Raw genomic sequence first — 13,971 nt, forward strand, 5'->3', positions numbered from 1 at the left:
CAGGAACCTAATGTCTACAGTCAACGTGACCAGTATATATGTCCTGTATTGTGACCTCTCCAGGAACCTAACCTCTACAGTCAACGTGACCAGTATGTATGGGGCTGGAGGGTTCTTCCCGTACGGTTTCGACGGGACAATCGCTGGAGCCGCTACCTGTTTCTACGCCTTCGTAGGCTTCGACTGCATCGCCACAACAAGTAAGCTTTGATCTTTAAACATGTGCAGACACATTAACCTATATACAGAAACACTTCCATCCTACAGAAACACTGATCAAGACAGGAGCTTCTCCAAACTTCGTCCATATAGTATCTTTAGTAATGTCTACTCTACTCAGAATGCTTAGGCATACTGTAACAGTCAATATTCTACATGATTAAACCTTGCTTGCTTAATTGACCGGTATTGGCTGATTGATTGATCAACTGGTTGGCCAATCGACTGATGGATTGATTGTATTGACAGATCTTCATGAATTAATTCATTCATTCATTGTCTCTCTCCAGGTGAGGAGGTAAAGAACCCTCAGAAGTCCATCCCGCTGGGCATCGTGGCGTCTCTCCTCATTTGTTTCCTGGCCTACTTCGCCGTGTCGGCAGCCCTCACTCTGATGATGCCCTACTACCTGCTGAATGTTAACAGCCCGCTGCCCGTGGCCTTCATGTACATCGGCTGGGGGCCCGCCAAGTATGTGGTGGCTGTCGGTTCACTCTGCGCCCTCTCCACCAGGTAGGTAGGAGAACGCGGAAAGTCCCTGGTCGATGATGTCACCAGGCATCATTACAGTTAGTCAGTTGACCGGTTTGTCTCTGTCTGTCTGTCTGTCTGTCTGTCTGTCTGTCTGTCTGTCTGTTTCCTGTACAGTCGTGGCCAAAAGCTTTGAGAATGACACAAATATTAATTTCCACAAAGTTTGCTGCTTCATTGTCTTTAGATATATTTGTCAGATGTTACTATGGATACTGAAGTATAATTACAAGCATTCCATACGTGTCAAAGGCTTTTATTGACAATTACATGAAGTTGATGCAAAGAGACAATATTTGCTCTGTTGACCCTTCTTTGTCAAGACCTCTGCAATCCGCTCTGGCATGATGTCAATTAACTTCTGGGCCACATCCTGACTGGCAGCCCATTCTTGCATAATCAATGCTTGGAGTTTGTCAGAATTTGTGGGTTTTTGTTTGTCCACCCGCCTCTTGAGGATTGACCACAAGTTCTCAATGGGATTAAGGTCTGGGGAGTTTCCTGGCTATGGACCCAAAATATCGACGTTTTGTTCCCCAAGCCGCTTAGTTATAACTTTTGCCTTATGGCAAGGTGCTCCATCATGCTGGAAAAGGCATTGTTCGTCACCAAACTGTTCCTAGATGGTTGGGAGAAGTTGCTCTCTGAGGATGTGTTGGTACCATTCTTTATTCAGGGCTGTGTTCTTAGGCAAAATTGTAAGTGAGCCCACTCCCTTGGCTGAGAAGCAACCCAACACATGAATGGTCTCCGGATGCTTTACTGTTGGCATGACACAGGACTGACGGTAGCGCTCACCTTGTCATCTCCGCACAAGCTTTCTTCCGGATGCCCCAAACAATCTGAAAGGGGGTTCATCAGAGAAAATGACTTTACCCCAGTCCTCAGCAGTCCAATCCCTGTACCTTTTGCAGAATACCAGTCTGTCCCTGATGTTTTTCCTGGAGAGAAGTGGCTTCTTTGCTGCCCTTCTTGACACCAGGCCATCCTCCAAAAGTCTTCGCCTCACTGTGCGTGCAGATGTACTCACACCTGCCTGCTGTCATTCCTGAGCAAGCTCTGTACTGGTGGTGCCCCGATCCCGCAGCTGAATCAACTTTAGGAGACAGATTTGGTGCTTGCTGGACTTTCTTGAGCGCCCTGAAGCCTTCTTCACAACAATTGAAGTGCTCTCCTTGAAGTTCTTGATGATCCGATAAATGGTTGATTTAGGTGCAATCTTACTGGCAGCAATATCCTTGCCTGTGAAGCCCTTTTTGTGCAAAGCAATGTTGACGGCATGTGTTTCCTTGCAGGTAACCATGGTTGACAGAGGAAGAACAATGATTCCAAGCACCACCCTCCTTTTGAAGCTTCCAGTCTGCTATTCGAACTGAATCAACATGACAGAGTGATCTCCAACCTTATCCTCGTCAACACTTCCACCTGTGTTAATGAGAGAATCACTGACATGATGTCAGCTGGTCCTTTTGTGGCAGGGCTGAAATGCAGTGGAAATGTTATTGGGGGATTCAGTTCATTTATTCATGGCAAATAGGGACTTTGCAATTAATTGCAATTCATCTGATCACTCTTCATACCATTCTGGAGTATATGCAAATTGCCATCATACAAACTGAGGCAGCAGACTTTGTGAAAATGTATATACTTTTGGCCACGACTGTACAGTCTGGTGGGTTCCATGTTCCTTGACCTGTGACTGTAACATGTCTGATGGCTCTCTGTGTCTGTCTGTCTCCTGTACAGTCTGTTGGGTTCCATGTTCCCTATGCCCCGCGTGCTGTTTGCTATGGCCAGAGACGGTCTCCTCTTCAAGCCCCTCAGTAAGGTCAGCGCCAGACAAAGTCCTGTCATCGCTACCATCTCCTCCGGGGTCGTAGCAGGTAACACCCCATCCCTCTCTATCTCTCTCTCTCTACCCTCTCCTCCGGGGTCATAGCAGGTAACACCCCATCCCTCTCTATCTCTCTCTCTACCCTCTCCTCCGGGTCGTAGCAGGTAACACCCCATCCCTCTCTATCTCTCTCTCTCTACCCTCTCCTCCGGGGTCATAGCAGGTAACACCCCATCCCTCTCTATCTCTCTCTCTCTACCCTCTCCTCCGGGGCCGTAGCAGGTAACACTCCCATCCCTCTCTATCTCTTTTTCTACCCTCTCCTCCGGGTCGTAGCAGGTAACACCCCATCCCTCTCTATCTCTCTTTCTACCTTCTCCTCCGGGGTCATAGCAGGTAACACCCCATCCCTCTCTATCTCTCTCTCTCTACCCTCTCCTCCGGGGTCATAGCAGGTAACACCCCATCCCTCTCTATCTCTCTCTCTACCCTCTCCTCCGGGGTCATAGCAGGTAACACCCCATCCCTCTCTATCTCTCTCTCTACCCTCTCCTCCGGGTCGTAGCAGGTAACACCCCATCCCTCTCTATCTCTCTCTCTCTACCCTCTCCTCCGGGGTCATAGCAGGTAACACCCCATCCCTCTCTATCTCTCTCTCTCTACCCTCTCCTCCGGGGCCGTAGCAGGTAACACTCCCATCCCTCTCTATCTCTTTTTCTACCCTCTCCTCCGGGTCGTAGCAGGTAACACCCCATCCCTCTCTATCTCTCTTTCTACCTTCTCCTTCGGGGTCATAGCAGGTAACACCCCATCCCTCTCTATCTCTCTCTCTACCCTCTCCTCCGGGGTCATAGCAGGTAACACCCCATCCCGCTCTATCTCTCTCTCTACCCTCTCCTCCGGGGTCATAGCAGGTAACACCCCATCCCTCTCTAGCTCTACCCTCTCCTCCGGGGTCATAGCAGGTAACACCCCATCCCTCTCTATCTCTCTCTCTACCCTCTCCTCCGGGGTCGTAGCAGGTAACACCCCATCCCTCTCTATCTCTCTCTACCCTCTCCTACGGGGTCGTAGCAGGTAACACCCCATCCCTCTCTATCTCTCTCTCTCTACCCTGTCCTCCGGGGTCGTAGCAGGTAACACCACATCCCTCTCTATCTCTCTCTCTCTACTCTCTCCTCCGGGGTCATAGCAGGTAACACCCCATCCCTCTCTATCTCTCTCTCTCTACCCTCTCCTCCGGGGTCATAGCAGGTAACACCCCATCCCTCTCTATCCCTCTCTCTACCCTCTCCTCCGGGGTCATAGCAGGTAACACCCCATCCCTCTCTATCTCTCTCTCTCTACCCTCTCCTCCGGGGTCATAGCAGGTAACACCCCATCCCTCTCTATCTCTCTCTCTACCCTCTCCTCCGGGGTCGTAGCAGGTAACACCCCATCCCTCTCTATCTCTCTCTCTCTTTCTCTCTCAATCTTTTAGAGATATAAAGAGATTGTTGTGTTTGGCCTATGATATATTTTGTGTGATGATTTATCTACGGTAAATACTTGAATGTTTGTTTGTTTTCCTTTCCAGCGATAATGGCCCTGGTGTTTGACCTGAAAGCATTGGTTGACATGATGTCAATTGGGACACTCTTTGCCTACACACTTGTGGCTATATGCATTCTTATACTTAGGTAAATATTTCCCAATATCTAAACTTAGATGAATAGCAGTCCTCTGTATTGATTTTGCAAAAATAAACGGTACTAAGTTGACTTTATAACATCTAGGTACCAAGAGACCCAATCAGACGACTCAGATCTCCAGATCCTTGAATCAAACACCAAGTTTGGTTGTCTCAAACCACCATCATTCCCAACATCGGGCACCTCGAAAACAGTCACAGGTTTGACTGTACTGTCTGGTACGAAAAACAGTTTGATAAGAAATCTCCAATACGCCTGTATTTAAAGTTTCCACTTATAACAATGACAAATAATATTATTCAAAGATGGTCTACATTGTAAAGGTGCTGGGGTATCTGAGGTGTGACATTAGGAAGTATTCCCATCTTTCTTTCAGTTGTTCTTCTCTCACCCTCTTCCTCTCTCTGTTCAGTTGTTCTTACCTCACCCCCTTCTCTCTCTCTGTTCAGTTGTTCTTCTCTCACCCCCTTCCTCTCTCTCTGTTCAGTTGTTCTTCTCTCACCCTCTTCCTCTCTCTCTGTTCAGTTGTTCTTCTCTCACCCCCTTCCTCTCTCTCTGTTCAGTTGTTCTTCTCTCACCCTCTTCCTCTCTCTCTGTTCAGTTGTTCTTACCTCACCCCCTTCCTCTCTCTCTGTTCAGTTGTTCTTCTCTCACCCTCTTCCTTTCTCTCTGTTCAGTTGTTCTTACCTCACCCCCTTCCTCTCTCTCTGTTCAGTTGTTCTTCTCTCACCTTCTTCCTCTCTCTCTGTTCAGTTGTTCTTACCTCACCCCCTTCCTCTCTCTCTGTTCAGTTGTTCTTCTCTCACCCTCTTCCTCTCTCTCTCTGTTCAGTTGTTCTTCCCTCACCCCCTTCCTCTCTCTGTTCAGTTGTTCTTCTCTCACCCCCTTCCTCTCTCTCTGTTCAGTTGTTCTTCTCTCACCCTCTTCCTCTCTCTCTGTTCAGTTGTTCTTCCCTCACCCCTTCCTCTCTCTGTTCAGTTGTTCTTCTCTCACCCTCTTCCTCTCTCTCTCTCTGTTCAGTTGTTCTTCTCTCACCCTCTTCCTCTCTCTCTGTTCAGTTGTTCTTCTCTCACCCCTTCCTCTCCCTCCTCTCTCTCTCTCTGTTCAGTTGTTCTTCTCTCACCCCCTTCCTCTCTCTCTGTTCAGTTGTTCTTCTCTCACCCCCTTCCTCTCTCTCTGTTCAGTTGTTCTTCTCTCACCCCCTTCCTCTCTCTCTGTTCTGTTCAGTTGTTCTTCTCTCACCCCCTTCCTCTCTCTCTGTTCAGTTGTTCTTCTCTCATCCCTTCCTCTCTCTGTTCAGTTGTTCTTCTCTCACCCTCTTCCTCTCTCTCTGTTCAGTTGTTCTTCTCTCACCCTCTTCCTCTCTCTCTCTGTTCAGTTGTTCTTCTCTCACCCTCTTCCTCTCTCTCTGTTCAGTTGTTCTTCTCTCACCCTCTTCCTCTCTCTCTCTGTTCAGTTGTTCTTCTCTCACCCCCTTCCTCTCTCTCTGTTCAGTTGTTCTTCTCTCACCCCCTTCCTCTCTCCCTGTTCAGTTGTTCTTCCCTCACCCCCTTCCTCTCTCTCTCTGTTCAGTTGTTCTTCTCTCACCCTCTTCCTCTCTCTCTCTGTTCAGTTGTTCTTCTCTCACCCTCTTCCTCTCTCTCTGTTCAGTTGTTCTTACCTCACCCCCTTCCTCTCTCTCTCTGTTCAGTTGTTCTTCTCTCACCCCCTTCCTCTCTCTCTGTTCAGTTGTTCTTCCCTCACCCCCTTCCTCTCTCTCTGTTCAGTTGTTCTTCTCTCACCCTCTTCCTCTCTCTCTCTGTTCAGTTGTTCTTCCCTCACCCCCTTCCTCTCTCTCTCTGTTCAGTTGTTCTTCCCTCACCCTCTTCCTCTCTCTCTCTGTTCAGTTGTTCTTCCCTCACCCTCTTCCTCTCTCTCTCTGTTCAGTTGTTCTTCCCTCACCCTCTTCCTCTCTCTCTCTGTTCAGTTGTCCTTCCCTCACCCCCTTCCTCTCTCTCTCTGTTCAGTTGTTCTTCCCTCACCCTCTTCCTCTCTCTCTCTGTTCAGTTGTTCTTCCCTCACCCTCTTCCTCTCTCTCTCTGTTCAGTTGTTCTTCCCTCACCCTCTTCCTCTCTCTCTCTGTTCAGTTGTTCTTCCCTCACCCCCTTCCTCTCTCTCTGTTCAGTTGTTCTTCCCTCACCCCTTCCCCTCTCTCTCTTCTCTCCAGTGGTGTGTGTATGCGGTCTGTGCATCCTGCTGACCCAAGCGATAGACGCTATACAGCGGCAGGAGATCTGGAGCATGGTGTGTGTGTCCATCGTAGCCTTCATCCTCCTGGTCCTCGTCATCGTCATCTGGAGGCATCCACAGAACCAAGCCAAGGCTGCTTTCATGGTGAGGAGCATCGCGGGAAGATGGACAACTGCATATACAGGACATTATCACAGGCTATTGAAACATCTCTGTTTAGAGGACGTTATCACAGGCTATTGAAACATCTCTGTTTAGAGGACGTTATCACAGGCTATTGAAACATAGCTGATTAGAGGACATTATCAAAGGCTATTGAAACACCCCTGATTAGAGGACATTATCACAGGCTATTGAAACATCGCTGATTAGAGGACATTATCACAGGCTATTGAAACATCTCTGATTAGATGACGTTATCACAGGCTATTGAAACATCTCTGATTAGAGGACGTTATCACAGGCTATTGAAACACCCCTGATTAGATGACGTTATCACAGGCTATTGAAACATCTCTGATTAGAGGACGTTATCACAGGCTATTGAAACATCGCTGATTAGAGGACGTTATCACGGGCTATTGAAACATCTCTGATTAGAGGACATTATCACAGGCTATTGAAACATCCCTGATTAGAGGACATTATCACAGGCTATTGAAAAATCCCTGATTAGAGGACATTATCACAGGCTATTGAAAAATCTCTGATTAGATGACGTTATCACAGGCTATTGAAACATCGCTGATTAGAGGACGTTATCACAGGCTATTGAAACATCGCTGATTAGAGGACGTTATCATATGCTATTGAAACATCGCTGATTAGAGGACATTATCACAGGCTATTGAAACATCGCTGATTAGAGGACGTTATCACAGGCTATTGAAACATCGCTGATTAGAGGACGTTATCATATGCTATTGAAACATTGCTGATTAGAGGACATTATCACAGGCTATTGAAACATCGCTGATTAGAGAACATTATCACAGGCTATTGAAACATCGCTGATTAGAGGACATTATCACAGGCTATTGAAACATCGCTGATTAGATGACATTATCACAGGCTATTGAAACATCCCTGATTAGATGACATTATCACAGGCTATTGAAACACCCCTGATTAGAGGACATTATCACAGGCTATTGAAACATCGCTGATTAGAGGACATTATCACAGGCTATTGAAACATCTCTGATTAGATGACGTTATCACAGGCTATTGAAACATCGCTGATTAGAGGACATTATCACAGGCTATTGAAACATCGCTGATTAGAGGACATTATCACAGGCTATTGAAACATTGCTGATTAGAGGACATTATCACAGGCTATTGAAACATGATTAGAGGACGCTGATTATTAGAACATTATCACAGGCTATTGAAACATCGCTGATTAGAGGACATTATCACAGGCTATTGAAACATCGCTGATTAGATGACATTATCACAGGCTATTGAAACATCCTGATTAGAGGACGTGATTAAACATCGCTGATGACATTATCACAGGCTATTGAAACATCTCTGATTAGATTAGATGACGTTATCACAGGCTATTGAAACATCGCTGATTAGAGGACATTATCACAGGCTATTGAAACATCGCTGATTAGAGGACATTATCACAGGCTATTGAAACATCGCTGATTAGAGGACATTATCACAGGCTATTGAAACACCCCTGATTAGAGGACATTATCACAGGCTATTGAAACATCCCTGATTAGAGGACGTTATCACAGGCTATTGAAACATCTCTGATTAGAGGACATTATCACAGGCTATTGAAACACCCTTGATTAGAGGATATTATCACAGGCTATTGAAACATCGCTGATTAGAGGACGTTATCACAGGCTATTGAAACATCGCTGATTAGAGGACATTATCACAGGCTATTGAAACATCCCTGATTAGAGGACGTTATCACAGGCTATTGGAACATCTCTGATTAGATTACGTTATCACAGGCTATTGAAACATTGCTGATTAGAGGACGTTATCACAGGCTATTGAAACATCGCTGATTAGAGGACATTATCACAGGCTTTTGAAACATCTCTGATTAGATGACATTATCACAGGCTATTGAAACACCCCTGATTAGAGGATGTTATCACAGGCTATTGAAACAGCTGATTCACAATAATTATCAACCATTATCAGATGCAGCCTAACAGATCGTAATAATGACTCAACCCCAATTTCTTTGAACTACAGAACGTTTATCTTTAGGCCCGGGACCCTGTGTGGTACGTCGTTTGTGTCTTTATGTTGACATTACAGTAGAGTTCTCTTACCCCTGCTGTCTTCTCCCAGGTGCCCTTTCTGCCCATGCTGCCGGTAGTTAGTGTGTTCGTCAACGTCTACCTGATGGTCCAGTTAGGAGGAGACACCTGGATGAGATACGCCATCTGGATGGCCGTAGGTAAGTATTCTACCCGACACTTCTCTACACAATTATACACTCGCACTAAACTGAGAGGTTGCTAGGGATAGATGGGTCATTTTTCTTGGGGTATCTGACCCTATATCATTAGGAGTGTGGGTTGTCTAAAGTCAGTTGGAGGTTATAGGTTGGAGGGTTGAGGGGTGGGCTCTCTATGTTTTAGATTGTAAACTCTGATCTTCTACCGTCTCTCTCTCTCTGTCTCGCTCTGTCTCTCGCTCTCTCTCTCTCTCTGTCTCTCTGTCTCTCTCTCTCTCTCTGTGTCTCTGTCTCTCTCTCTGTCTCTCTCGCTCTCTCTCTCTCTCTCTCTGTGTCTCTCTGTGTCTCTGTCTCTCTCTCTGTCTCTCTCGCTCTCTCTCTCTGTCTCTCTCTCCCTCTCTCTCTCTGTGTCTCTCTGTGTCTCTGTCTCTCTCTGTCTCTCTCGCTCTCTCTCTCTGTGTCTCTCTCCCTCTCTCTCTCGCTGTGTCTCTCTGTGTCTCTGTCTCTCTCTCTCTCTTTCTCTCTCTCTCTCTCTCTCTCTCTCTCTCTCTCTCTCTCTCTCTGTGTCTCTGTCTCTCTCTCTGTCTCTCTCTCTCTCTCTCTCTCGCTCTCTCTCTCTCTGCCTGTCTCTCTCTCTCTCTCTCTCTCTCTCTCTCTCTCTCTCTCTCTCTCTCTCTCTCTCTCTCTGTGTCTCTGTCTCTGTCTCTGTCTCTCTCTCTCTCTGTCTGTCTCTCTCTTTCTCTCTCTCTCTCTCTCTCTCTCTCTCTCTCTCTCTGTCTCTCTCTCCCTCTCTCTGTGTCTCTGTCTCTGTCTCTCTCTCTCTCTCTGTCTCTCTCTCTCTCTCTCTCTCTCTCTGTGTCTCTGTCTCTGTCTCTCTGTCTCTCTCTCTCTCTCTCTCTCTCTCTGTCTCTCTCTCCCTCTCTCTCTCTGTAGGGTTCCTCATCTACTTTGGTTATGGGATCCGTAACAGCGTTCAGAAACAGAGGAACCAGACCAGCCAGGTAAAGATTGAGACCATCAGCGGTGTGATGGAAAAGGAGGCTGTCAAAGAAGAGAAGTTCTGAGGACAACACAGGACAACACAGGACAGGACAGCACAGGACAGGACAACACAGGACAACACAGGACAACACAGGACAGGACAACACAGGACAACACAGGACAGCACAGGACAGGACAGCACAGGACAACACAGGACAACACAGGACAACACAGGACAGGACAGCACAGGACAGGACAACACAGGACAACACAGGACAACACAGGGCAACACAGGACAGGACAACACAGGACAACACAGGACAGCACAGGACAGGACAGCACAGGACAGGACAACACAGGACAGGACAGCACAGGACATGACAACACAGGACAGCACAGGAAATGACAACACAGGACAGCACAGGAAATGACAACACAGAACAGCACAGGACAGGACAACACAGGACAACACAGGACAACACAGGACAACACAGGACAACACAGGACAAAACAGGACAGCACAGGACATGACAACACAGGACAACACAGGACAGCACAGGACAACACAGGACAACACAGGACAACACAGGACAAAACAGGACAGCACAGGACATGACAACACAGGACAACACAGGACAGCACAGGACAACACAGGACAACACAGGACAGGACAGGACAGGACAGCACAGGACAGGACAACACAGGACAACACAGGACAAAAAGGGCAACACAGGACAGGACAACACAGGACAACACAGGACAGCACAGGACAGGACAGCACAGGACAGGACAATACAGGACAGGACAGCACAGGACATGACAACAATTGTAGGACAAAACAACAAATGATAACACAGGACAGCACAGGAAATGACAACACAGAACAGCATTTTAGGACAGGACATATCACAGGACAAAATACAGGACAACACAGGACAACACAGGACAAAACAGGACAGCACAGGACATGACAACACAGGACAGGACAGGACAGCACAGGACATGACAACATAGGACATGACAACACAGGACAGCACAGGACAGGACAGCACAGGACATGACAACACAGGACAGGACAACACAAGGTATGACAACACAGTATAGCACAGGACAGGACAGGACAGAACAGGACAGAAAAGGACAGGGGGATGACAGAACAGGACAGAAAAGGACTGGGGTTGACAGGACAGGACAGATAGCGGTGTTCTGATGTTACAGTGTGTATATTTGTACACATAAAGGTTGGTTTATACTTTGTCTAACCACGTCTGTGGACCACTAGAATTTAACAATTGTAGTTGGTCAAAACAACATTTAATTTATAACCATTATGTCTGTATATTTCCACAGTATTTTTTCCAACTTTAAAATTATGTATTTTATGAGGAGATATCACTGTGATTGACAAAATATATTTGTTTTCTCAATGTTTTTTTCATGCAGTATTGGGATAGATAGAACATGAAATGTCCAAAGGAAATGCATTACAAGTTTTGTGGGTTGATTTAGTCAGCTGTTTAGTCCACGTGAGACTGGGTTATGAGTTGATTTAGTCAGCTGTTTAGTCCACGTGAGACTGGGTTATGAGTTGATTTAGTCAGCTGTTTAGTCCACGTGAGACTGGGTTATGGGTTGATTTAGTCAGCTGTTTAGTCCACGTGAGACTGGGTTATGGGTTGATTTAGTCAGCTGTTTAGTCCACGTGAGACTGGGTTATGGGTTGATTTAGTCAGCTGTTTAGTCCACGTGAGACTGGGTTATGGGTTGATTTAGTCAGCTGTTTAGTCCACGTGAGACTGGGTTATTTAGTTGATTTAGTCCAGCTGTTTGAGTCCACGTGAGACTGGGTTATGGGTTGATTTAGTCAGCTGTTTAGTCCACGTGAGACTGGGTTATGGGTTGATTTAGTCAGCTGTTTAGTCCACGTGAGACTGGGTTATGGGTTGATTTAGTCAACTGTTTAGTCCACGTGAGACTGGGTTATGAGTTTAGAGATTGTGATTTAATCTACTTTTACTCTTGATGTTGTAAGAGAGTTGGAACATGGAGATAAGTTATTCTCTCTGTATTAATCAGAGGCCATTGAAAGATTGTCTGGCCACACCTCAAGATAATGTCAACTAATGTAACGAGCTCTAACAACTTATCAGATGTAAGTTCAAGCAGTTTACCTGATGTATCATCACTTTTCCATTACAACATGATGAACATGGAGAAAGTTATTTTCTGATTAATCAGAGGCAGGTAGTTGTTGCCACACCTCAAGATAACAACTGCTTTATTCCTACAACAACTTATCAGATGTAAGTTCAAGCAGTTTACCTGATGTATCATTGCCATTAAAGAGATGAAAAGTTGTTTCCTCATACAGCAGAGCATTAGTGTGTTTGTCGAAAGAGAGAACAACTGCTTTATTCCTACATACTCCAGGCGTATTACTGTGCTTGCCTAAAGAGAGAACAACTGTTGTATTCCTACATACTCCAGGCGTATTACTGTGCTTGCCTAAAGAGAGAACAACTGCTGTATTCCTACATACTCCAGGCGTATTACTGTGTTTGTCGAAAGAGAGAACAACTGTTGTATTCCTACATACTCCAGGCGTATTACTGTGCTTGCCTAAAGAGAGAACAACTGCTGTATTCCTACATACTCCAGGCGTATTACTGTGCTTGGTGACCAGGTTGTTTGAGAAAATCACATTGATACTATTTTTACTTTTTGAACTATGATGACAAAAAACACAGAACATTTAAATGGTCTTAGATTTACAATGTAGATTTTATTGGGATAGTACTACTCATCAACTGTTTATGCTAGTCGCATCCCCAAAAAATCATGGGACCATTTTTCAAAAAAATGTATTCAACTTTAAATTTTTACTTACTGTACTACCATCAAAATCATTTTTGGATATTTGAAGCAAGCACACACATTTTTTTTTTTCTTCAGGAAAGTTACCCTCGCTAATACATTTAAAAAAACATTTTTTTGTCACAAATATACACAGTATGTTGGAGTCCATTCAACCAGTTTAGCTGATGTTCTGTTTCCTGTGAACTAAGATGTGACTGACGATGTGCTAAAGTTTTTATTTATTTTTAAAAATTTAAACCTTTATTTAACTAGGCAAGTCAGTTTAAGAACAAATTCTTATTTACAAAGACGGCGTGGCAGGTAGCTTCGTATAATGCTTTATCCTACTTGTCAACTTGTGATTGTCCAAGAAATGATACAGGAAGGAAACATGTCTTAAATCCAAAGTACATTTATTGTGGCATTCCAGTTTAATACATGTTTCAAAACATTAACGAGTGTAGAATGTAAATACGACCCCCCCCCCCCCCAAAAAAGAAGTTTTTCTAGTGCATAGCTTATTTCAAGATTTTAACACAATGACGTTTTATTGTTTCATAATGTAAATATTAAAATTTGTATGTATACAATGCTGAAATCCCAAATAAACTTGATCATATCCCATTTTTCGTCAAAGCATTCTTACTTAGGTCATTCATAAACTGCAACACACATGTTTTCCATTGACCAAGCCGGTGATGTAGGCGGTGCTAAGCTGGGATAAAGAGCAAGCATTGTATCCCATATGGCACCCTATTCCCTATATAGTGCGCTACTTTTGACTGGCTCTTATATGGCTCTAGTGCAATTTGGGACATGTTCATAGCGTGACACTTACCTCCCTGTGTTCACGGGGAACAAGAGAACCATTCACATGTTGTTACCTAGGCCATGCCATAATCATGGCTTAGCAAGTCATTCCTAAAGCAAGGTTTAGCACACTAACACAGCACAGACATCTAGACCTGAGATACAGTAGAGTTTATTAGGTACCATGTAGTACGCAGAACATTTCAGTAGTCTACTCTTTAATTACCCCATACAGGGTACATTCCAGTAGTCTACTCTTTAATTACCCCATACAGGGTACATTCCAGTAGTCTACTCTTTAATTACCCCATACAGGGTACATTCCAGTAGTCTACTCTTTAATTACCCCATACAGGGTACATTCCAGTAGTCTACTCTTT

At 45.2% G+C, this 13,971-nt stretch overlaps 1 protein-coding gene across 6 annotated transcripts in view; it reads left to right on the forward strand.

Moving 5' to 3' along the window:
* Positions 1-10,101, forward strand: part of LOC115125747 (cationic amino acid transporter 2-like) — a 31,073-nt gene extending 20,972 nt beyond the window's left edge. For 4 of the 6 annotated variants that reach the window (XM_065019974.1, XM_065019975.1, XM_065019973.1 and 1 more), the window contains exons 6-13: positions 1-200; positions 510-732; positions 2,497-2,633; positions 4,161-4,263; positions 4,360-4,493; positions 6,482-6,648; positions 8,836-8,944; positions 9,878-10,101. The exon at positions 1-200 is cut by the window's left edge and continues 357 nt beyond it. In XM_065019974.1, the coding sequence (XP_064876046.1) occupies positions 1-200; positions 510-732; positions 2,497-2,633; positions 4,161-4,263; positions 4,360-4,493; positions 6,482-6,648; positions 8,836-8,944; positions 9,878-10,008 (1,204 nt within the window). In that variant the 3' untranslated portion in view covers positions 10,009-10,101. Of the gene's footprint in view, positions 201-509; positions 733-2,045; positions 2,634-4,160; positions 4,264-4,359; positions 4,494-6,481; positions 6,649-8,835; positions 8,945-9,877 lie in introns of those variants that run through there. The other 2 variants (XM_065019977.1, XM_065019978.1) reach the window with 2 other exon arrangements.
* Positions 10,102-13,971: the final 3,870 nt, after the last annotated feature.

Source organism: Oncorhynchus nerka, linkage group LG6 (assembly GCF_034236695.1).
Source record: "Oncorhynchus nerka isolate Pitt River linkage group LG6, Oner_Uvic_2.0, whole genome shotgun sequence".
NCBI lineage: Eukaryota > Metazoa > Chordata > Actinopteri > Salmoniformes > Salmonidae > Oncorhynchus > Oncorhynchus nerka.